General features: G+C 43.4%; 1 protein-coding gene across 3 annotated transcripts in view; it reads right to left on the bottom strand.

The window, feature by feature from the left end:
* Window positions 1-7,436: 7,436 nt before the first annotated feature.
* KCNJ16 (potassium inwardly rectifying channel subfamily J member 16) overlaps window positions 7,437-24,553 on the bottom strand; it is a 30,004-nt gene continuing 12,887 nt past the window's right edge. For 2 of the 3 annotated variants that reach the window (XM_033847488.2, XM_019938686.3), the window contains exon 2: window positions 7,437-10,956. In XM_033847488.2, coding sequence (XP_033703379.1) covers window positions 9,605-10,864 — 1,260 coding nt within the window. In that variant the 5' untranslated portion in view covers window positions 10,865-10,956 and the 3' untranslated portion in view covers window positions 7,437-9,604. The remainder of the gene's footprint in view (window positions 10,957-24,553) is intronic. The other variant, XM_019938687.3, reaches the window with a different exon arrangement.

Genomic DNA, 24,553 nt, shown 5'->3' on the forward strand with positions numbered 1-24,553 from the left:
GACTTCATCCTTAGGCCGTTTCCATTTGTCACTTTTAAGCATATGCGGGTTTTGACTTGAATGGTGCCCATTATATTTTGTTTCTAGGATTTATTGGCAACATGCTTCCCAAGTTATTCTTCCAAATATCATCCCCTAGGAGTGAGGGCGGAAAATAAAAACTTAATGGATTTACTTCATGGAAAAAAACATGTGTTCTCTTGTGACCACAAGGTGGCACAATGGTGACCAAAAATACTCAACCTCCTAATAGAATTGCAATTACTGGAGGCTTTTACATAATTGCTGTTATTAATGCTGTTGTTATTATTATCATTATGATATTCCAAAAGACCAACACATCGCCCTAGCCTTTGGTGGAAAGAGAAAGTGTCTTTATTTATGTTTTTATCTTCTTCCTTCTGCCTGCAAAATCGTTAATATTTTGCTTCCTTCCATTCCCCAACCCCCAGAAGCCCCAAGCTACACAAGGAGGTGTGCAGATCCTTTATTTATTGTCCAAAGCTTTAAAATGACAGCTTAGATAATAGTAAGTTATTGTACGTTTCTGGAAAAGGATAAACAAAACTTTATATTGTTTGATGAATCTTTTGCTGCCTCAGAGCGTTAGTCTTTCATGACTACTCTGATATTTATTCATAATGTAAGAATAAAAAAGCCATTTTGGAAACTTCGGTTCAGATTTGTTATCTGCAGATTGCTATTGCTCTCAGGTCCACACCAGATGTGATACTGGAAAGAAAACCCAGAATATTGCAAATGCGCTCTCCGTTTATCTTATGATTGTTTGGCATTGAGATTAGCCCACCTCTCCTCAGGGCTCAGGGAACTCAGAGGTCACTGGGGTCTGGGAATCCAGGTGCTGCGATCGTAGTCAGTTACATACTTATCGGGAGGATATGAAACAGCAGCCACTTTTTCCTAAATGGAAATGAAACACAGGCTGGCCAGGTACAGTTGCCTAAGCCATTCACTGCACAAGTCACCAATCTGCAGATGCATCAGTTAATAATGACACAAAGGGCTACTAGCATCCTTGACTGAGCATTTCCCCCCAACTTCCATAGATTAAGCCTTCTGGCATTTCAACCATTTAATAGCATATTTGATGCCCTTTGTTCATTGGTCGTAAATTCAGTTGCCCTCATCAGAATCTTAGCGTTGTACTTTACTGACTATGTTTTTTATGCCACTACTTGCTTCCGACCTCTGTAATTGCAAGAGCAGTATTTCATTTCTTATGAAATCAGACTTGCGTCATTTTTAAATGCCTTAAATTTTGCCATTTAAAGTAGGTCCAATTTTTTAAAAGTACAGTAATATGAGATCTGAAAACTAAGTTCAACAGATATTATTATTGTAAATGAACTATTGATTTATCAAGAGAAGTATTCAGTGTACATCACAGTTAGTTATACATTAAGGAAAGATTTGAAATGAAGCAGAAAATAACATGAAAGAGGAATTGTTCTGTTAAATTTAGATAGTCCAGTGATCATAAGAATAGGAAAGGTTGTAGTAAACTACATATGTTAATGAAAAAAGCACATACAAAAAACAAGAAACAAAAAAAAAGTCATGGGTAGAAGTAAAGTGAGGGGGAAGACAGCACATTTTGTGGCTTCAAAGAATCACGAAAAAATATAAAGCAAACCAGGAGTGTTCAGAAACTGTGGACCAGAGAGGTGAGTAACTTCCCCAAATCCCACAGCTCGTTAGTGGCAGTGCTGGGACTAAAATCAATTACTCTTGGGAGTGGGAAGACAATACATTTAGAAGCTTGACCTCAGCCATCAACCTACACGTCACAGTGAAAGCATGAATATTTAGAAAACAATAATTTTGTGATCATAAGTAAAGCATTCTAATGCTACAGCTAACAATGCTTTTGCTTTCAAATTCCTTTGAAACATGCTACTAGGACTGATAGATACAGAGGGAAACAGGAAATATTAGTTGATTGAGCAACTCCTAAGTGCCAGGGAGTTATGTGTATATCTTCACACACACACACACACACGTGCACACATATATATGGACTGTGAAGAGTATATCAGGATACGTGTGTGTATTATTATCTCCATTTATACTCAAGAAGAAACTGAGGCTCCGTGACAATTGGGAAATTGCCCAAGTTCACACAGCTGGCACAGAGCGCATCTGGAATCCGAGCCCACTTCCATCTGATCGAAAGTCCATGACCCCCCTACAAGAGGGTGTCACACATTAGAGAAAAAGACTTGTACTTCCTCATCCCAAATGACTTCAACACCTCTTGTCTGGCACCTGAAGCGAGGCAGCCAGTCTCCTGGGTGGTTCGCGTATTCCTGGGGCCACCAGCACATGACAGACCAAGTTTTTCCAAGTTCAAGTTGCGGCAGCTTATTTGGGTTGTAATGGATCGTTTTTGGATACTGAGATTGCTCCTCCCAGGACCCCTCTAATTTAGTATAATGTATGGTATTGTGACATAAAAGTTAAACACTTTTTGAAACAGCTTGAAGTTCATACCCAGCAGGTGGTTTACATGGAATGGGGGGTACACTGTATGATATGCAGTCTGGTTTCCCCTTGGTTTGGTACTATTCACTAAGTCTTCGGTGTATCTGAGTAGAGCAGTATTTTTATTCTCAAAGCACCATTTTACTAAATCCTGATGCCTCGCTTAATGGAGAAGAAGTTTGATTTACTTCACCCGAAGTGGTTTGGGTAAGATCGTATACAAATCATTTACATTTGGATGCCAATAATTTATCCTCCTTCTACCAAATGATTGCTCCTTTTACTTTTTTTTCTTTTAGCAGTAAGTCCAGATTAAAAGTTAAGGAATGTATAGGGCTTCCCTGGTGGCACAGTGGTTGAGAGTCCGCCTGCCAATGCAGGGGTTCGAGCCTTGGTCCGGGAGGATCCCACATGCCGCGGAGCGGCTAGGCCCGTGAGCCATGGCCGCTGAGCCTGCGCGTCCGGAGCCTGTGCTCTGCAACGGGAGAGGCCACAACAGCGAGAGGCCCGCGTACCGCAAAAAAAAAAAAAAAAAAAAAAAGTTAAGGAATGTATATTAATTGACAAAACACTAAAAGAACCTAAGAATCTGCTGCTGGAGATAATAATAATAGCTCACAATTATTAGCATTCGTACTGTGCCAGCTACTGTTCTAAGCACTTTACAAACATTACCTCGCTTAATCCTTACAGCAACTGTAAGGTGGGTACGATGAGTTTCCTCTCCTCACAGCCGAGAAAACTGGGGCACAGAGAAGTTAAGAAAATTGCCCAAAGTCATGCGGGAAGAAAACAGAGAATCCAAACCTAGGCAGTCTGGTCCGTAAGCCTGCGCTCAATCTCAGCTTAAATCAGCAAGAAAAACTCTAGATAAGGAAAGCAGGAATCAGAAACTCCAGCTAAGTTGCTCCAGGTTGTACAACTACTAAAAAGAGCAAACGTTGTCAGCCCAGGTGTCTGGGTCTGTCTCAGGTTGGCCTCCTTTCCTTTTAGGGCTTGCCTCAAAAAATGGAGCACATCCATTCACTGGAAGAAAACCCCCCACTGCTCACCGTGTGTCCTTACCCCTGAGGCTGGCCCTGCAGGAAGACTCAGTGCTCCTGCTTCCAAGGTGACAGGCTTGGTGGCTGGTCCACGCTCGGGGCTGTGCCCCACTGTGCACTAGCATTGCCCTGGAAACGGGTGAGACTTTTAAAATTCAACCACTTTGTTTACATTCTAGAAAAGATTATCGGCATTCATCGTTGCTCTTATCAGCTGTTTCCCACACTTTTTTCCCCCTTGCCCACATTCCAGCCTCTCTAAAAAAATCAATGGCCAACCAACAGTTCTGTTCAGGAGCACTTCTAGAAAATAACGGGCTTCTATTTAACAGAGGGTCTTCAAGGGGTCACTTTTCCCATTTGACGATTACAAAGAAAACTGATCTCCGGCAGCACATCAGGACCAATTATCGCCTCTGGGGATCCCAGAGAGCCCCGGTTATTGGTCGTAGTGAGTTCTTCCTCGGCTGCCTCTCCGAGGCCTTGTCTCATTGGGCAGATCATTTTTCCTCCTATGTAAAGTGGATTCTGACTAGGTGCGCTGATGACCCCCGGTGTCTTAAGAATCTTTGCATCTGGAAGTGTCAGCGGCTGGCAGACGCAGCCTCTCCGCCTGAATCCAGCCCCGCGGCCAGCCTCCCTCCCCAGGCAAGCTGCTATCAGATAGAACCAACAGGCACACAAGGCACGATAAATAACTGATCTCCAACATGTGCTTCCAATTCAAATAAAGAGCCTTTAACCACAGTGTGCAGCGCACGTGACAGAAGTATTTTATGTGGAAATTTGAAGGTTTCTGATAACTTGCTGTAAAGAAGTTTTCACAGGGTCCAAACCTCTTGGGGCTTTTCTGTCTCAAGTTCACGTTACTTAGATAGTGATTAAGAAGGTTTTATAAGCCCAGTCGTAAATGACAAAACAGAGAAAAAGCATTCTTTGGCTATGTAATTTAGCAAGACTTAGTATCTGTTTGGGTTTTCATCCACCGGGGCTGCTGAGAACTGAAAATGATTAACCTGCCTCCCTCGGCGGCCTGTGGAGTCTCCAGAGTTTTCATGGAGAACCTGACATCAGTGATGACCCAGCTCAGGTTACCTTCATTATCTAGAAGCCTCTCGATCTCAGCCCAGTAGCTTTTTCTTGGGATGACAGACAGACTCGAGATCCAGTATTCTTTTCCTCTGTAGTACTTACAAAATAGAATAAATCAATGAGACCAAACAGCAAAAGGCAAGCGTTTATTTTAAACGTTCCCTGCTAGGTGCTCAGCAGCTCAGTCTACTGAACTTTGAAACGTTCAGCCATGTTGACCTAAGTCTCCAAACTCTGCACAAAAGCTCCCAAACCACAGGCCTGGATATTTCCCGAGGAAAGGAGCACAGGGTGACCTGATGAAGCAACAGGCTGCTTGCCCCTGGCCAAATCTCATGACCCAACCACACGGTCGTCAGAGGCTTGTGTGAAGTTGCTTTAGTAAACTAAGAGCCGTGAAAGAGGAACTTGGGAATTCACTTGGACGTAAGGTTTTTCTTACTGAAGAAAAGCTCCAAAGCAATGCGGAGGAATCGCGGTGTCCAGGCAACAGTAGGCTTTTGCCTCTTCAGGAAAACGTCCCTGTAGGAGGCCTTGCTTGCTCTCTGCCCACAGATGGATTCAAACTGCGTCTGTTACTAGCTTTCATTTTTAAAGCCCTCCCACCCAAGACAGCCTTTGCAGAGAGTTTGCCAAGTGCCTCCCTGCTGCTTTGTCTGTGTTATTCCTCCTTGCATTCTGCGTGTGGTGCACAAGTTTCTTCTCCAGAGCACGGGTCATAGTGCTTTTAAAAGTGAAAGTTAGAGAGTGAGAGATTGGCTGCAGCAAACTTAGAAGTGGGGCAGGGCTTTGTGATTTAGAGAGTGCCAAGGGTGTAAAGGATGTTTCTAGAAGTCCGAAGGCAAAGCTTACCTTAAAAAAAAACAAAACAAAACAACTCAGGGGCTTATAGTGTCTTACAGCATATTCAGAATGGAAGAATCAATGCTTATAATGGATGGAACTAATAGAGTATTTTAAACCGAGTAGAATGAGCGCCCAATCATTTAAAGGAGAGTGGTCCAGAGAATCTGCCTCACGTACCCTGGCCAACTCAGACAGAACGAAGTACGACTATTTAAAGTCAGGGTCTGGGCTCCTTGGTATATTATATATTCAGAGTCCACGTGGATGAACTCATGCAGTCTGATCTCGCCGGGGGTTCTTAAACACAGCCTCGGTAGAGTTCTGCTTTCCTGCCCAAGCTGTACGGTGCTTGCCGGCCTGAGTCTGCAGAGATTTCAGGTCACCATTAAAACACAGAATGTAATTCTGCAGGAGGGATGGAAGAAGGTTAAGGGCAGCCCGACAGCAGGCCTGGCCCGTTATCTTATCAAGGTCACTCAGCCCTCACTGTCTCAGAGGGATTTCCAGGCCTAAAGTAATTCTTTTGTATTTGTTTTACAATCATAGCGGTATTTCCTCAACTCTCCCAGAAAATATGTGGTTTCCACAGAGACCCACTCCGTGAAATGGCATCTACAAGTTCAGGTTGGACATAACTGGTACATCCTCTTTTTCCTTCCCAGCCTCTGTTTCCTGGTTAATTCCCTCTAGATCTACGGCTCACTCTGTCAGTTTGGAATCGTATTTATTGTCACCCCTGCAGAAGTCTGGAGATGTGCAATCTAGGCTTGCGCTCTTTTTTTCTTTTTTTTTTTGAGGTACGCGGGCCTCTCACTGTTGTGGCCTCTCCCATTGCGGAGCACAGGCTCCGGACGCGCAGGCTCAGCGGCCATGGCTCACGGGCCCAGCCGCTCCGCGGCATGTGGGATCCTCCCGGACCGAGGCTCGAACCCCTGCATCGGCAGGCGGACTCTCAACCGCAGCGCCACCAGGGAAGCGCTGCGCTCTTTCTTACTCGTCCAGTTTCCCTCGTCAGGAGCATCCCTGATTCTCACTCTTAAGAGAAGGGCTTCAGGAGCGCCAGCCGCCAAGTCTGAGGCCCAGGTGAGGAAGAGGACGAATGCATGAAGGTAAGAGGGCCTTTGACCGCTAAGCCAGCCGCAGCCAAAGAGCCTTCTTAGAAGTCACATCCAGAGAGTTCTGCTGGCACCTTGTGGGTCAGAACTATGTCACAGAAGCATACCCTCCACTCCACCCTCGGCTGCAAGGGAGACTGGGAAACACAGTTGGAATTTTTTTTTTAACCTGGGCACTTTATTATCCCAGTTGGGAATGTGTCAGTCAGGATGAAGTTAAGAATGAGATATTTGATGACGTGGAAATTAAAAATATCCACCCCTTTGTCTTCTGTGTGGGGATTAAGTGTATCTGTGCAAAGCACCTAAGGGTACTTGATGAGCTGGTGGTCCATGGAAACAGCGTTTCCTTCTCTCTTCCTGTGTTCCCTCCTCCCAGGCTGTAAAACACGGTGGAGCAGCGCCTTGATGCCACGATTTATTTTCTAATTGGGTCTACGGAATAATGTCTTTTTTAGGGGGAGACGAATGCCAGAAGAAAAAATATTCTCATCATCGACAGAGCACTTCCAACTAGAAATGCTATTTTGCAGGGAGGTTTCTAGCAATGCTTACAGGAGCACTTAATTGTTCATTTGAATAGAGCTGTTCTGCAAGCTGTTAGAAACGAATAAAAAATGGTTTCTAATTCTGCCCACATCCTAACTCTATGAAACAGCAATCTCGGTTTGGGTGCCCTGTCCCCCCCGCTGACCACAGCCACAGAATTTCCACTAGCATAGGCACACACTTTTTGCACAATTTTAAGATCTTTATTATTATGTAACTCATTGGGGTGTCAAAGTGTGTTATCAATCTAAACAGAAAATGGGAGATAACTATGACATGGGGTTGCTGATTGTACATTCTATTCTGGGTAAGAGAATTTGATGGAAGAGGCACGAAGCCCGACAGAGTGTGTTTACTGGACAGTGACACCTCTATCCGGATACTAACAAAGCAAGATCGCGAACGAGCAGAGTCCAGGAAGGAAAGTGAATGAAACTAGACGGGTGTGAAACATGCCCAAAAAGGGGGCAAGTTTGTTTGCTGTAGTGCTGGCTGTTTTCTACTTGGTGGATTGTAATATTCTAATTTAGCTGAGTAATTGCTGCTCCAAAATCCGACTCTACAGGGCATGTGCAGTTTTAAAAACATGGGTTTTGCGTTCCTGAAACAAGACCGGAAGAAGGAAACGCATTATTTAGCACTCTGATGTTACGTTTCAGGACGATTTTGCAACCTGTGACCTGAACAGATCTCTTATCCATACAACAACAGGAATACAAGCTTTGCACCTGTGCATCATAAAATAACTTTATTGCTCACAGGCAAAAGAAAGGAGGAGGAAAGGGAAAGAAGGAAAGCAGGGAGGGAAGAAGGAAAAAGGAGAAAAAAGAAGGCAAACAGAAGAAAAACTTTATATACCTATACATTTTACTTCTGTTGGTAATCTTGGACTCTGCGATTCAGTAAAATTTACTTGTGTGCTTTAATTTAAATGGGGAGAGAGAGAGAGAGAGAGAGATTTTCCAGAAAAAAGCAAAAACTGTGTGTGTGTATATATATATTTAAATAAAATAAACACGTGAAAACCTGTGGCATATACTTATTACCAGCTCAGCAAGAATGTAAAAAATAACACAGATAATTCGGAATATAGCTCGTAAGTCTTCAACTGATAAAGCTTAGAGTGAGTGCCTCTTCACTCGCAGGTGATTGGATTTGTGTTTAAAGTAATCATGATTAACATCTTTTAAGGTGGAAATAGAGTATACACATTTATCTCCTGTCCTACAATTTAAGCAATTCTAAAGCACGTAGCTGACCCACTTCATAATGTGCATTAAAATCACCTTAATTATATCCACAAAATCCTGCATTTAAATGATTGTTCCAAGTTCAATGGAAGCGTTTCTTAAAATTCACAATTCAAGTTATTTGTGTTTTCTAAAGTGACCCATACATAATTGCTTCTAGGCACAAATAAATACTTTTCCCCTCACAGCCTCCCCACCTCCTAACCCCACCGCAACTGCTAAAAAAACCCAAAAAAACAGGGTTCCATCCCTCGTGTAGCCAGAGCTCCAGTCTTCCAGGAACACGTTTTCTCTCAAAGAGTCTGAGGATGTTTACGGCTCTCCATTCCCTCACCCCATCTCTAGGGTCCCGATCCTTCTTCTTGTCCTTCCTCAAAGAAGGTGTGGGGAGGTGGACATAAGCAGTCCCCTTGTCACACACTTTACAAAGCTCCTGTGTGCCTTATTTCTGCCCCCCCCCCACCCCCCGAGCCATTTGTTGGAGTCAAACAGAGCATTTAAGAGAGAAATACCTCTCTGAGTAATAACGCCAACTTTTCTTCTGCCTCACGGATGAGAGAAAAAGTAGCTTCTAGCACTGCTTGATCATTACCTGGCAAGTGGCAGGGGATTCACCGTCAGAACCGGGGGCATTGTTACTTCCTACGGCCACTGCCTCTGCCAGCTGATACCGAGACACTCTGCGGGGCAAACACAGGGACTGACTTCACAGTTAAACAGCTCAACGTTACAATCTACCGAACGCATCCCTTGCACATCTTGAATATATGATATAATGTCTTTATAGGTAACTCATACTACCGATTTGGATCCATTTAAAATTTTTATTATTCATGCTATTCTCCCTTCTACTTTCTATTATCCCAGTGTCCTACCTTTGTTCCCCATTATTGAATATTATACCTCCAACTGACAATACAAGTATACGGAATAACAAAAGGAGATGAAATTTAAATTAATCAATTAGGCCTCTTAATAGCACCCCTAACACAAAATTTGCTAGCCAAAAAAAAAAAAGTTAAACAGTTGGATATGATGTAATGCTTAGATATCTTTTATCAAGTTTAACCTGCTCTATTTATCTTCCTTCACCATCAAAGACAGCTATCACCTTCTTTAAAAGCTCTGTCGATAACTACTTGCCTTACGGCGATTGGCTAGGGGGTAAAAACATTGACTGGGAGCCCTCTGTACTTACAACTCAGGACTACATTTGGGATTCTACAGAGATCCTATTCAAAGTCAGGAGAGCTTTCTGGTAAGGCGCTTCCTTACACTGATCCGTGCCAGAGGTGGTGGTCTCCTCTGGGTTTTCACAGCTGCTGACGATGGCAACGGCGCTAAATGACCTTCTTCTGACATTGGTGTCTGATGTGCCGGGTCCTTGGGCTGGCGGGCCTTTTCCCATGTTGTGGATCTGCTGGTCCTTCCAGTCCAGTTGCTTGGCGCTGCAAAAGGGAGCATAGACTTCCACGCTGCCCTCGAACTGTAAGCAGTTCACTTTGTAATACTTTCTCTTCACTTCCAAGACATCATTAAACCTATGGCCCCAGAGAATTTCTCGGGGAACGTAGGAACTCCTGGATTGGTGAGACGTCCCGGTAGAGTCGCCAGTATAGATAAACGTCACCAAAATCTCGAAGTTATCTTTGGCCACGGCTTTTCGGTCAAGGGCATACAGAGGGCTCTCATGGTCGATTTCATGAACGATCGTTACTGGTGTGACAAGGATGATCTGGTCATTGACTAACTTTAGGTCCTTAAATGCCATCGTCATCCGCCCGTCGCTGTCTTCCGTGTAGCGGAGAAGCTGGGCCCTGACCGTGCCTTCTACCACGTGGTTGGGGCGGAATTCACCGATGCGCCACATGAGGCAAAGTTTCCCGTCTCTCATGCCGATGAGGGCGAAGTAGCTGAACCGGATGGTCTGGGCTCTCTTCCTGGCGGTCGCCATTTTGGCCAAGGCAGCCCCAATGATGAAGGTGTTTATGATGCTGCTTAAGATGGACTGAAGGATCACCATGAGCACGGCCGCAGAACATTCCTCGGTGACACAGCGGGAACCGTACCCGATGGTGGTCTGGGTCTCCAGGGAGAATAGAAACGCCCCCGTGAAGGAATGGACGTTGTCCACACAAGGCGTGATGTCGGGATCGTTCAACAGGTCTCCGTGATGGAAGGCTATGAGCCAAAAGATAGAGCCAAATATCAACCAGGAGAGAATGTAAGACAACGAGAATATCACGAACATGTGACGCCACTTGGTGTCCACGAGGGTGGTGAAGATGTCCACCACGTAGCTGCCCCATTCTCCAAAAATGTGCTTGAAGTACACGTTACAGCTGCCGTCCTTGTGCAGGAGACGCCGCCTGGCTCTTCGCTTCTCGGCTAGAACGTGCTCCTGGGGGTAGCCCGGGTATTTGGGGTCCACGTTCACGATCGGGTAGCTGCTGCCGTAGAAGCTCATGCTTTCTACTGCCCTTCGGGCATCCGGGTGGCTCCTGGGGCGGCGACTGTTCTAGGGGTACTGACTGCTGTTTGTGAGTTTTCACTTCAAACCTGAAAAACAGAAAATTCCACACACTTGCTTTTAATTTCCATCTCTGGAGCAACGTGCCCCACTGGAAGCAATCTGATGCCATCCGAAACAGCTACGACTTGATTTGCGCGACAGAGGCATTTAGTATTGATTACTCAGTTCAGTTGAGAATTCAACTCAGTCATTACAGGAACAAAATATGCCATTAGAGAAAATAACATTTTTATACATGCATAAGGCTTCAGTAAACACTATGATTATCCCAAATGGGTCCTCACTACCTCTTCTGACCTGACATAAAAAAAAAAAATTGTCTTCATTTCGTAGACTCTTCTGGCCTGAGGGCATTTAGAAAACAAAATAATCTGTAACGTAAAGAGGCAAAATAGAACTCAGGTATTTGTCTGGCCGTCTTAGAGGCTTTCTAAGTCAGATGGTTTTCCTTAGAAAAAAGAGGCAGTTAAGGGTTTCTACGTTCCTGTTACAATGTAACTTACATACAGGTTGTATCATAGACGGTCCCTCGCCTTCTGCACCTGTGGCCTCCTCTCTCTTCCACGGAGATTTTTCCTCCCTGTGTACTTTTCAGAACAGAACTGACAGGGATGCTATTTCAGACTCAATTCCTTTACCCTAGCTCCACCTTCGGTCTTGAGAGGAAAAAAATCTTTCTTAACCCCAGAGGAGTTAAAACCACTCCCAGGTAAGCTTTCAATAAAGTATAAGATTGCTTCTGCCTTTGTTTCAAAACATCCATCCTTTTTTCTTTTTTCTTTCTTTCTTTTCCTTTTCCTTTTTCTTTTTTTTTTTGGACACTGGAAGCTTTTCTCTTTCCCTCTGAAAAGAAGCCGAAAATTTGCCAAGGTTGCTGCTAATCTTGCTTCCCTCTTAAAGGGAGAATGCTGCAATTGGACTCTTCTCACCAGCTCTTCACTGTATTGCTGACGGTTTCACAGCTATGACTGGGCACAATCATTTTCCTCCCTCCAAATCCATTCAGTCTTTAAAAGATCAACTTATATTGATACATACTCTCATTATTGCTTTTAGCATCCTTGATATAGACCAATAGTTTTCCAGCTCAAATCTCAAAGTAAGTTTTAAACTTTCAGTATTAAATGGTCCTTAGTTACTTTTCTGCCAAAAAAGGAGTCACTGGGGCCCAATGTTAACAGTTTAGTAATTACTAGAATATGTTTTCCACATCATCTACCTGTGCCAGGTGCAGGAGGGGCGTGGAAGGGGGAGGCAAGGCTCTGGATTAGAGGATCCTGCCACTCGGCAGCACAGAACATTCCGTGGGTGTAAATACCGTTCCGGACATGGAGACACCCCTTGAAACCAACCAAGACAATTAATCACCAAGTACTTAACCAGCGCCTTCTCTGCTAGGAAAAGGGAGGAATGAGTTAATTTCCCTCCCGTCAACAGGAATCATTTTTCTGCTTCTCCAGGGATCGGGCCCTCTTTACACTAAACACTTTGTTTGGTGGACCACAGTTAGGATGGACACTGGTTACAGCCAAAATGTCCTGTAAGGCGTGTCCGCGTTTCTCCCTGTCTGTCCGCCCGCCCTGGCCACTTCACCCAGCCGTCCCCCAGATCTGCTTTGAAGAGTTACAGCCTCTCTTTGGTCACCACTTCAGCCGTGTTTCCGGGAGACAATTGTATACTTTCAGGATGGGACCCAAGGCTGACAAGATGCTTATTGGAATGTTGAAGGTAAAATACTCCCACAAATTTTGCCCAGAATATATGTGATTCGTTGTAGGTTCCTGTCTGACTTGCCATTGAAGGACACTTTACAAACAAGAAGCTATTCACGGTCGTCAGTTTCCACTCCCTCTCACATGATCATTCAAGGCATGAGAACGGGACAGTTATAATCAAAGGCCCACATGATTGCAAATTAAGAAGGAGATTTGGAGGTAGGGTTATTTTCTTGGTAAAGGCTTCCTTCTAAGCCAGTTCCTTAAAGGGAACTGTACGCATCGTGGGAGTCTGAGAATGAGAAAGCACCACTCGATTCGTAAATCAAGAGCTACTGTGTGACTCTGCTCTTTCCTGCCACCAAAAGAAAAAGGAAAGGTTTTTATTTGCAGTGGCGTTTGGTCGGCGTCCCTGTGAATTCCGAGAGTGCCAACAACTGTTATAAACAAGCCGTTTTTCATATACCTTCAACAGTATGCTAACTGGGAATGAAACTTCACTAATGCAAGCTACAAGTGAGCAAATGTGAGTATGTAGAAAAAGTATTTCTGAATAACGGAACAATTTCAGGGATCCAAGTTAACAGCTGTGAGAATTCTACCCCCAACCCATCACGTCCTCTGCAGTGGGTTATTATCACGATCATTCATTTCAACTTATCCAGAGAAACGCTTTCAGATTCTGTTTGAATGCATACTTTTATTCATCTATCCTTTGCTTCTCCCACCACGTAAATGATGCATTTCCAAAAAGACAACTGTTTTCAAGCTAAACGATAGATCATAACCAAACTAATCTTATTTAATAGTAACCATCTCTCAGCCGACACCATGAGCTAAGGCGTTTACAGCGGCCCTTTTGTCAAAATGGCTAGACAACACTGTTTGCCATTAAGTAACAGAGGATAAGGCTTACTGATTGACTGGACATTCTATATTTAACATTTGTTTTTCTCAGAATTGAGGCCGGGCTTTAAAATTGCCTTAATGCTTTCCTAATCATCTTGTCCCCATCGATTCCGTGATGAAAAAGTATTTTCAGTGCTCCTACTTCTGTATTTCTTTTCACATGCTGTGTTTCCTGCTCTCCTGAAACTGATGGTGGCTATTTCATTGATTGCAAAATTCCTTTCTTTAAAAATAAAAATGGAAATATGATCACTGCAATTACAAAATCGTGGGATATAAAACTCAAAAGTAAATGCTAAATCTAAGGTCCCTCTTCTACACCAGTTTCAAACTGTTTTGCCCAGCGACTAATGACAGAGGTAAGAAAGGACCTTTGTCATTACATGCAATTTCTTTGTCGTGACGTGGGGTCCTTTTACAAATGTGGCTTAGATTAAGAGGCAACGCACAGTGAGGATGGTGGCTCTTCCTGAGAACGCCATCCAAGTCCATTACAATTTGCAAAGGTACTCAGGAAAGCACTGCAGACACATGTGAGAAAGTCAGAGGGGTGAGCACACCCAATCCTGACAATGACTTTTCTCAGACCTTTGCTCATGGTACTAAGTCAAGACATTAAAAACTGTTCCTTAATCTACTTTGGCTGGTGAGATCTGCTTTTAGTCCCCAGGTTTTTAGATCTTTGTATGAATTCAAGGAGAAACCTTTATGAATAGAGCACATTTCAAACGGGCTATAGAGACGACGGGGAATATTTTCAACAAAACAAAGGGGCAGCCTGTGTACCTGTCCCCTTTGCTCAATGCACAAAAGGGCCTCAGTCAGACTCAACAATTTGGAAGCAATTCCTCTGCTGTTTTGCCACGTCCTCTCAAATTCCGCCATTTACCAAGCAGGCCACTCTGCAGGCAGTTCTTCAAACCTAAGCTCTCCATTAGCATGCTGAGGTATAACACAGTGGCTAAGACTTTACACTCCTCTGTCACTCTGATAATAAAATGTGAACTGTCCCTAGCATCTACTTAATATAAACACATGAACAGCAATACTTATCATCTCTGTATAATTTGAGATGCTCCACAAATAAAGGTCTAAAATATCTTTGGTAAAATTCACTTTTTCATGCCCATGCCCTTTGAGGTGAACAAGTACTTTCTTCAGCATGTAAATGAGTTTCATGAAGTCATCAGTAATCAAGTTACTTTCCTGGCAAAACTGTTAGATGAGATAAATTTTGGTGGAAACGTGAGAGTTGACGGAGTAGAAAGTGCGGCCTGAATTCTGCATGCGGGTCATTGTCTTTGAAGACCCTCTTGGTAGAGTCTGTGGTAAGGGAAGGGGGAAGGGGGCCACAGGGAGGTCCAGGGAGGTGTGATCAGACGACACTTGGGGTGGGCTCTGGTCGGTGAGGAGGAAAGAAAGAGGAGTTTGACGAGTTAGGGGAGAACCCAAACAAGTTATTTTGCTCAAAACCTGTCCCACAGCTTCTTGCCTTAGAATTGAGCCTGAACCTTATCTTGCCTGGAATCCTCATAAGACATTCAGACGCTCTTAGGTGGACCTCGACATTCAGCCACTGAACACCTGCTTCACCCAGTCCCTGCTGGACGCTGCCTGTCCTTTTCCGCACACTCCCTGATTTCAAACAGTCTCTCCTTTGTTGACAGGTCCACGGTGTCTCACGTTTCCTTCTCAGCTGCTGTCACCCCCCAGCAGCCTGTGGCTTCACCTATAGCTTTTGTTCCCTCTCCGTTTCCTCCCTCCCAGCCCCACCCTCCATCCCTGGTCCAACTTCTCGGTGACCATGGATTTTACCTCTTCCCTGACATAACCTTGCAGTTTCTCCTTCTGAATCAATTTAGAAAGATTTGTGCCAGTTTATGGAATAGAGGGGTTTCATCATAGGAAAGGAACTTATAATATGTTATCAACCAACTGAAGTAGATGCTGGGAAGCAGCAGAAATCCAGCCTGACAATATTACTCGTAACTTTATCTGGAGATCCTTGTTGCAGCCCCGTTTTCCGCTAAGTAATATGTATCACCTATGTAAATTCCGCCTCACCCCAGAGGATGCTGTGTTTTATAAAGAAGTAGAAGAAATTTGAAGTCTGGGATTCTGTTTCTCCATTTTCTGGATGTCAGGACAGTACCAAAATAATATGAGTTGTAATAGCCGGTTGTTCTGGTTTAGAAAGAGAATAACCTCATTATTAAGAAATAGCCTGAAATAAAATGAGTTTTTGGTATTGTAGAGAAATCATGCATGGGAGGTAGACTCCAGGTCCAGATCTGTCCTCTTCATCGCGAGTGGCTGATGTGCGTAACATTTCTCTGAACCTCAGTGTCTTTAAGGGTGACCTGGGGTTACCGAGGCTACTGAGTAATCGCGAGGTTTGAACGAGATAGGGACGGGCAGCCGCCTTGCACCGTGCTGGGCTCACAGCAGTTATTCAGTAATTATCTCCTGAATCTGGATCGCATGAGCACTGTTGCCCCTTCTGTAAAATACCAGAGTACATGCTTTAACTTTCTCAGAGAGCTTCCCAGTTGCATAACAGCAGGGCAGACAGCACGTGGTTCCCAATAAATACGGATGTCACCACTATTTCCTACCATTAAGCCGCCTGGGCCACTTCTCTGTCCTTTCACCACTTCCCCCAAACCCCAGGGGCTTTTCTCTTTCACAACTGTTACCAAATGGAAAATCCCCTAGTCCTTGTTCTCAACACACACATACACTCTTAAGTGCACGATACATACACTTCCAGCTCACGTTAAGAATTTTTTTGCTATTTAATCTGAGGAACCAACCTAAAGGAAAAAAGAGTGACAAGCTCGGCAAAGTTAACAGGTTAAAGAAATTCACAAGGCGCTTATTGTACTTATTCTTTGTCTTAAATGGTATGTACCTGCTTTACTGAGACAGCTCTTAAGGTTTCTCTTGTTCTTATCTTGCAAATCAGCCTGCCCGTCCCTGTCTTGGTTGGACATCAGCCCCCGTCGCTCAGAGTTTACCTTGAGCGGGACCCGGCTTCACGCAGAGGCTGGATATCATGAGATCTTAACATCTCTCTAAGAGACCACAGTTCAATTTCCCCTGATTGTGTAAGGACAGCACTTCCCCAGTGGTCTCTAAAACCCTCCAGTGGAGAATTAGTGACTGACTGTTTTCATTCTTCTTCTTTTTTTTTTTTTTCATTTAAAAAAAATTGAGCTTCTATATGTGCCGGAGCTACCCACCTTCAGGAATTAGTGAAGAGTCCCACCCTTGTGGGATTGGCATTTGAGAGTTGGGCATCAATAAATAAAAGGAGATCATCACCCAGACCGTGGCGTAAACACCAAGGAGAAAAGCAAAATGAAGTACGAAGTCGGAGAGTGTCTGGAACCAGAGGCGATGGTACCATTTCACGAGGGCGATGGGAGAGAGCTGGGTCCGGGACCCGACATTGGAGCTGAGAGATGCTCTTCAATTCTCCTGGCTCTCGCTGTGGGTAAAAATGCTCTCAGCTCACGCCTTGCTGCCCTATTTTCGTTTGTTTGCGGCGCTCTCATTGTCAAGGCTCTCACTATTGATAGGTGCCTGTGGCTGCTGCATCCTTTGTGCTCAGCTAATCTTAAGGCCTGGTTCTCACAAGAACCTATCATTACAGGAACTCATCTGCATTTTATCACTGAATTCAAGCTTTCCTGATCAGTTAAGAACCTGGTTTTACCTGGTTTACCTAACAGCCTGCTAACCCATCTCTTGCCACTTTCATCCCGCGTGATATTTCTGAAATGTAAATATCCTTCTCCTGTTACCACGGGGCACAGTCCAAGTTACACAACAGGGTCCTCCAGTAGCGCAGTTAAAAGGCAGGAAAATGGAGATCAAAGATTTGGATTCCAGTTACGGTTCTACCACATCTTAGTTGTATGATATCTGCATCTTAACAAATATCTTTAAGCCGCATTGTGTTTATTTAAAACATAAGGACAATAGCTGACTTATTTCAAAATGTTTTTGTAAGGAATGAATGGCATAATATAAAAGGCTACAATGGCTACCACCTTGGAAGCTGTCCTTATAATCTTCCTTTAACCCTTAACTTGAACGAACGTTTCTCCTCTGTTTCTCGCAATAGCTTATAATCCTGGGTCGTTATGGAGTCTGGGAGAGATGGATGTCTGGATTACAATCTGAACAATGAGGACAAGTCTAAGAGGAAAGGGAAAACGAGGTTCCCAGGCAGAAGAACAGCATTTGCAGAGGCTCCGTGACTCAGAGATGAGTAGGGTGTGCTTTCCAAAGAACTGAATACGAGGCAGGGGGTGGAGTGGTGGTAGGGTCGGGGATTTGAAGCTGGAGAGAGAGATAGAGACAGAGCATAAATGACCTACTAGGTAGAATTAAAGATTTGGGTCTTTCTCCCAAGAGCAGTGGAAGCGATTGAAGTGTCCTAACCAAGGGCACAGCATGACAAGGCTTGCATTTTTAAAAGATCACTCTGGCTGTGCCACGGAAAATTGGTTGGAGAAATTTCAAAGCAAACATGGGAAGGTAAGGCAGAAGCCTCTTCTCACTACAGCCTTTCCCCACCCCACACCTGGACGAGGGTCACGGGAACTTGGACCGACCAATCAGAACTTCACCAACAAGACTTTGATTCCTGAGGACGTGACAGAAGCATGCTGAATCCTATGATTCCAGGCAACTACCAAGAGTCAAGAGGCCAGTGGTGTGATGGTGCACATCTCAGTCACCCAGAGAAAGACACAAGCCGTGGCTTCCAGGGAGACAGTTCCTGAGGTTAGATCTTCATTTGGCCTCTTGATTTTGCTCAGATCAGGGTCTTTCTCTTCATACTTCCCTTGATGCTGTAAGCTACCTGATATCTTTTCAATAATATTTTCTTCTGCTTGTATTAACAAGGGATCGCTTTTGTTTCTTGAAACAGAAAGCACTCAGTTACAATTCAGTTTAATTTACGTTTTAAAAGCATCTCCTGTATGCAAGAGTGCTGGTCTCTCACTCTCCTTTACTCCCATTATGGACATGAGCAGCAAGTCCTGTGGGCTCACCTTCAAAGCAGATTTTAAAACTGCTCACTTCTCATCATTGTCAAAACCACCATGTCTTTAATGGACCAGGTCTTCAATGGACCCACAGCAACAGCTTCCTAAGAGATCCCCTCTTTCTGCCCTTACTGTACCTGGATCTCATCTTTTTAAAAATAAAATCAAAACATGTCACTCCTCTACTTAAAACCATCCAGTGTCTTCCCATTGCAATTAGAGTAATGTGCATAATCAGTGTTGTATACAGATTGTATATATCTGACCCCTGCCCATCTCTGAAAATTATCTCCCAGTCTTCTCACCATTCACTCTCTCTCCTTATCCAATCTCCCTTTTTCACTAACGCAGGGGGCAGAAAACTACAGTCCATGGGGGCACGTCCAACTCTTCGGTTGTTTTGTAAATAAACTTTGACTGAAACACATTCAGACCATTGCTTATTCATGGCCTACGGCTACTTACTGCCACGTTTCCCCTGTAGACCCCGGTAGTTGCAACAGAGACCATGTGCTCCACAAGGCCGACAATATTTACTATCTGGCGTTCTACAGAAAAAGTTTGCTAAACTCTACTCTAACAAGTAAGGGTGTTCCTGCCCCAGGGCCTTTGCACTTCCTTTTCTGCCTGTGTGGCTTCTTATCATCACTGATGTCTCATCTGTAAGGCCACCTTTCCAGAGAGGTCTTGTCTGATGAGGATATAAAGTAAGACTCGCCCCCATACTGTTATTTTGTCTCGTTAACGTGATTTATTTATTTCAAAATGCTTACCTCTAACTGATGGATTTGTTTGTTTGTTGGCTGGGTTGCCGCACAGAATAGATTGTAAATTCCTTGAGAAAAGCTCTCCTCGTCCTATTTACCACTGTATCCCCAGCAGCTAGAGAGATAAGCAGCATGTGGACCCTCACTAATTAGACTTTGAAGGAGTGAACTAACAAATAATTGAATAAGACGAATTAAACAATGCAATATCCTCAAGGAGGTTTCAGTCCTAGCAAGAGAATCATCATTCCTAGATCCATAAAACCATCAACCCTGCCAGTTCTCCAAACACCAGCTCTCAACTGCTTCCATTTACCTTGCCTCTCCCCTGTCCTAGCTGCCAGTTCATACATAGTTTAAAAAAAAAAAACAAAAAACAGTCTTTCTGTCCACTTTTGCTTAGCGGCTTCCCTAGAACTGACAATTTTTAGCATGGTAACTATGTGTAACTATGCTGCAGAACTCCCTGGAAATCTGGAGTTGAAAAAATAAATGCCTGGCACTAAAAAGTGTTTAATAAAATTTGTTAAAATGATGATTGAATTATTAGAAATGTGGTTCTCCTAAGAGGAATGCATGTTATTATACGGCCATTTCGAAGATACAATATTACATTATATTATACAGATATTTATTACATTATATTATACAGATATTTATTTATTTAATTTGAACTATTTCTGGAGGTGAGTTGGGTACATGTGGCAAAAGTCTATGAATTTGGTTCGGCTTCTGATCTAGCAATTCCGCGTGTAGAAATTTATCCTAAAGAAACGATCATGAATGAGCGGAGAGACTTGGCTAATTTGTAGGGCTATTTGTAGTAGCAAGTTTTGGCTACGGCTTAGCCACCTAATAAATGTGGGATTGTTTCATAGGTAATGGTACAATCATATCATTACTCATCATATTTAACGTAGTCATTAAATGTGAGAGAGTAGAATGCCAGAAAAAATAGAAAACATATTGTTTGGTGGAAAAAATGAAAGAGGACTATAAAACAGCTTGTACAATATAATTTTTTAAGTTTAAATACATTTAAACATGGAGAAAAGACAGAATGATAGAAACAAAATGTGAATTGTGGCCCTCTCTGGTATGATCGTTTTTTTTTTTTCTCCCCCCTTTTCTTCTATTTGTCTATTTACAATTTCAAAAATTTTACAATGAACATGCATTACTTTTGCAAAGAAGAGAAAAACAGGTATTTTCAGCTGGTACTTGGAAGTGTACCGATTCCGAGGCTCCATCAAGGGGGAGCAGACCAATGGCTACCTAAAAGCATTTATTAGCGTGTTTAAAAGGCAGCTATAAATAGCCCAGAGAAGCAGACAGTCTTAGAGACATTTAAAGTCAGACACTGATGCTGTAATTTTTGCTGGAACAATCCACAGAAACAAATATAGTGACATTTAATTCATCTAAGTAAAACCAGATCTCATTTAAAACAAGGAAGTGGGGGAAGAGGGAGCTGGGTCAGAGTTGGCCGCTGGAGACCAATTGGAGAAATCATGAAAGCAGCTGGTCACAATTCAGGGCTACATAAAGCAGAGTTCAGATTCAACAAGCATCGAATGCGGTTCTTCTCCCTCAGTGCCCTCTCGTCTCCCTTCCCCATTCCAAAACCTATTAAACTGCTAATGCCTTTGCTTCTTGGCTTGGTATACCAAAGTCTGTTTTAAGAATCTTTCTTTTATCCTAATATTTGCAATCACTTTGGAAAGAAAATATTAAAAATTGTGCTATTTTGCAACGTAACTACTTTAAGGTCTATGTTGATGGACTTTTAAGACACAAGGAAACGATCTTTAGAAATGGATGCATTTGAAGAAGGCAATTAGATATTTATGATGTAGATTTGCCTAAAGAGCTGGCCCTAGGCAGTTCTTCATAATTCTTATTCATGAACTCCAAACCTCATTCAGATATCCCTGCAAGCAGTAGAGTGTTTTTGGAAAGTGCAGTCTACTACAGCCTGCTTCTGAGATCCTAGGGGAACACGTTCATACCTCCAGATCTTTGGATCCCACCCCAATCATTTTGATTTATTCCCCTGCCCAACTCCCCTGTTGATTCTCATATATCCTCAAGACGGAGATCCACCATGTTGAAGCTTCAAGAATGGAGAAGATGGGTTCTAACAGACATGAACTTGAGTTCAGAGGCTTGCTCAATCGCTAGTAAGACTGTGCCCCCTGCGTGTTAGTCTCTGAGCCTCTGCTTGCCCTTATGAAAAAAGGCAGGTCAGAGGTTGCTAGGGCGAGTAAATGAGCTATGCTCCCGAAGCTCCTTCCACAGTCTTTGGTATTTAATGAGTAGTTAAACTGCAGTGCTTGTAGCTGTGACTACAGTCCGTTCAAGTATAGATCCCAATGAGGAGACAGAGAGAGTGAGGGAGAGAGGTTGACAGTTATCTACCATTTTTTTTCTTCCTCTAAGAATCATGAGGCTGGCAATTTCCAGACTTGTTTTAAAGTCCCTTCTAGCACCTAACTGCCCTGATATATCCTTCAAAGAGCCATGGCAGAGCTGCCGGAAGAACCACAGTATCACCAGGAATAGATCTTACTGCGTACTAGTCATCCACTTTGCCTTCTAAGTGCCAGGTTACCTACGACTGGCCTTGCATAGCTCCTGTGTACTTTGGTTTGGGAGCTCCTCGGGTTGAACTTAACTGTTCATTCCAGAGCAAATATATTTTATGGAAAGTGTGTAGGCTGTCATGTTTGACCTTCTCCAAGTTTGGTATGTATAGTATTCCAACAGAAAACCAAGTCCTATCTCTCTGTTGTTATTTTCCCATTTTGTGAGAACCGCCTGCAAACTGTCCTTTTGGCAATTACAGACAGTCTATTTATTAGTCTGTTCAATCTTCTGGGCATCTTTGATCTCACAGATGTAATTTGCTCATAGATCAGGAACTCCTGGGATAATGTCTACTACTTCTTTGACCTTTAAATGATTGAATTTCTGTTTTAAGCTGTCAAAATGAAAACCCAGGACGTCTTTATCGGGGAGGAAAATAAAGCGGCTGTTATTGGCTATTATCTCCATTCCCGTTTTCCCTCGTTGATACAGATAAATTGAGAAGGTCTTAAAATACAAGACAAATGGTGTCCCTAGGAAGATCCAGATAGACAGCCTCCTGATGCAATACTTTAAGCAGTGGGTTGCCTATTACATGAGATTAGCTTTCTATTAGACCGAGCCTTTTCAAGGGTACTTGGCAAAGAAGCCTCTTACTACAGACAACAGAAGATTTAGGTAGCTGACAGAAATTAGTGCATTAGATAGACTCTTGGATTTCCATGCATTTCATTTTCTATACCTTCTCCACTGCTCGTACTTCAGTTTCCACTAGAGTGCTAGAGAAGAAGAATAAATCACCCTACCTAAGTTGGAAGGTTACATGTCATTATCTGTGAATGCCTACACAGACAGAGGTGACCCAGGTTAGCAAGACTTCTCTTAAAAAGAGAAGTGGTTCTGTTCCCAGCATTTCTTAGGCTGGAATATTCATTGGGATGAACACTGGGGAGTTGAGTTTGAGGCAGACGGGGGCACTTTTCTCTTACCTCTCCTGCTAAGATGTTTAGATGTGCGCTGTAAGAGACTCTATCGTACCAATGCCTGTAATGAGCTGGAAAAGATCATGGAAACAGCCTCTGTGTATTCTTCAGTTCAATCGACTTTTAACTGTGCCTGAGGCATTGGGGGACTATTCCCGAGGACTATGAGGACAGTTACCGCCCCTGAGCTGCTCAGTCTTGCCAAGTACACCGCATTCCACTCTGTCAAGACAGGCCACTGAGAGTAGAGGCTTCTCCGGTGGAAGAATATCAATCAAAGTGACATCACGCAGTAGACCCCAAAGAAAGGTAGCTGTTTGAGACTTTTCCCAGCATTTAAGGTGCAGAGGTACCTCCCCAGCATTCTGCTTTTGTGGTTAATTCTTGATTTTCTAGGCTAAGGAAGGAAAACGGTGGCATGGATAAGCCACAGAAGGAAAGAAGTGAGAAATCGATTTGCATTTGGCTTGGAGTAAATCACAGGCTCTGAAAAGAATGCCCCATTTCTGTCTGTGGCTGGCTTTTAAAATGACCTGAAGTCAAGCCATCAGACAGGCAGAATGTAATCAAGGGGAACACTCTGGGTAGTTGAGCAAAAGGCAGTTTAGGAATTTTCATTTTTAATTCCTTGGGCTAATTCATCCAGCAGATAAACTGCCTATGGAACTCTGAGTGGTGCTTGGCTTGAGCAAACAGATGTCCCACAGCCAAAGCAAAACTCATTCTTAGCCAGGAATGTACACAGCATAGTGACATGGAGAAAGATTTCCAATGTATTTTGAAAATTCAACAATTTTTAGCTACTTATTTGATTAAAAATCATTCATAACAATTGTAACTGTAGCCAGCATGGCCTCCTTTTATTTGAGGCTGGTTGGAGAAGGGCAGGTAGGGGAAGGTTTTCTCTGCTAATAAAATAGCTTTTGGCTTCAACTTAATCAAAATGCCAGTGTGCACCCACGTAAGGTGGATAACATTTATGAAAAATTCACTCTATTGATGAGCGCTGGCCGTCCTGCAGAAGTTTAATTATCTTAACAGAAAGAATATGCTATGAACGAAAACAGCTTTTTCCACGCATAGAGTTTAGGGCCAGGGGAAGAAATGTTGGCTTTTTAACTGAGAAATGTAAATATCATTGACAGTTTGAACTCCCAAATCTCATGCAAATTTCCTGTAGAGAGATTGGATGCCCTCATTGAAAAAAATCAGAAGCCAGTCCTCAAAGACAGATGTTCAAACGCTTGTGAATACACCCATGCCAGCTTCCACAACCACAGACAGTCAACAGAGGAGACACAACAGTACAAGGAGATACTTGTTCTGTTCATCATTCGGACTTGATTACATGACACCAAAATCTTGTGAACGTCACTCCCCAGCACCATCAACCAAGAGCTTCCGTTTGCTTCTTGGGTTCTCGGTCCATGGTTGCCTTGCCAATGGGAACACAATATCTACGCCTGTGTCATCAAGCAAAGCTGGGGTCCACCTCCTGTCCCCCGACCTCCATCCTTGTCATTTGAATCAAAGAACACTCTTCGTAATGAAGCAACACGTAAGGATTTTTGAGCTTATCCATCTGTAGGATGTGTTCCCCGGC

Source organism: Tursiops truncatus, chromosome 20, assembly GCF_011762595.2.
Source record: "Tursiops truncatus isolate mTurTru1 chromosome 20, mTurTru1.mat.Y, whole genome shotgun sequence".
NCBI classification, from domain to species: Eukaryota; Metazoa; Chordata; class Mammalia; order Artiodactyla; family Delphinidae; genus Tursiops; species Tursiops truncatus.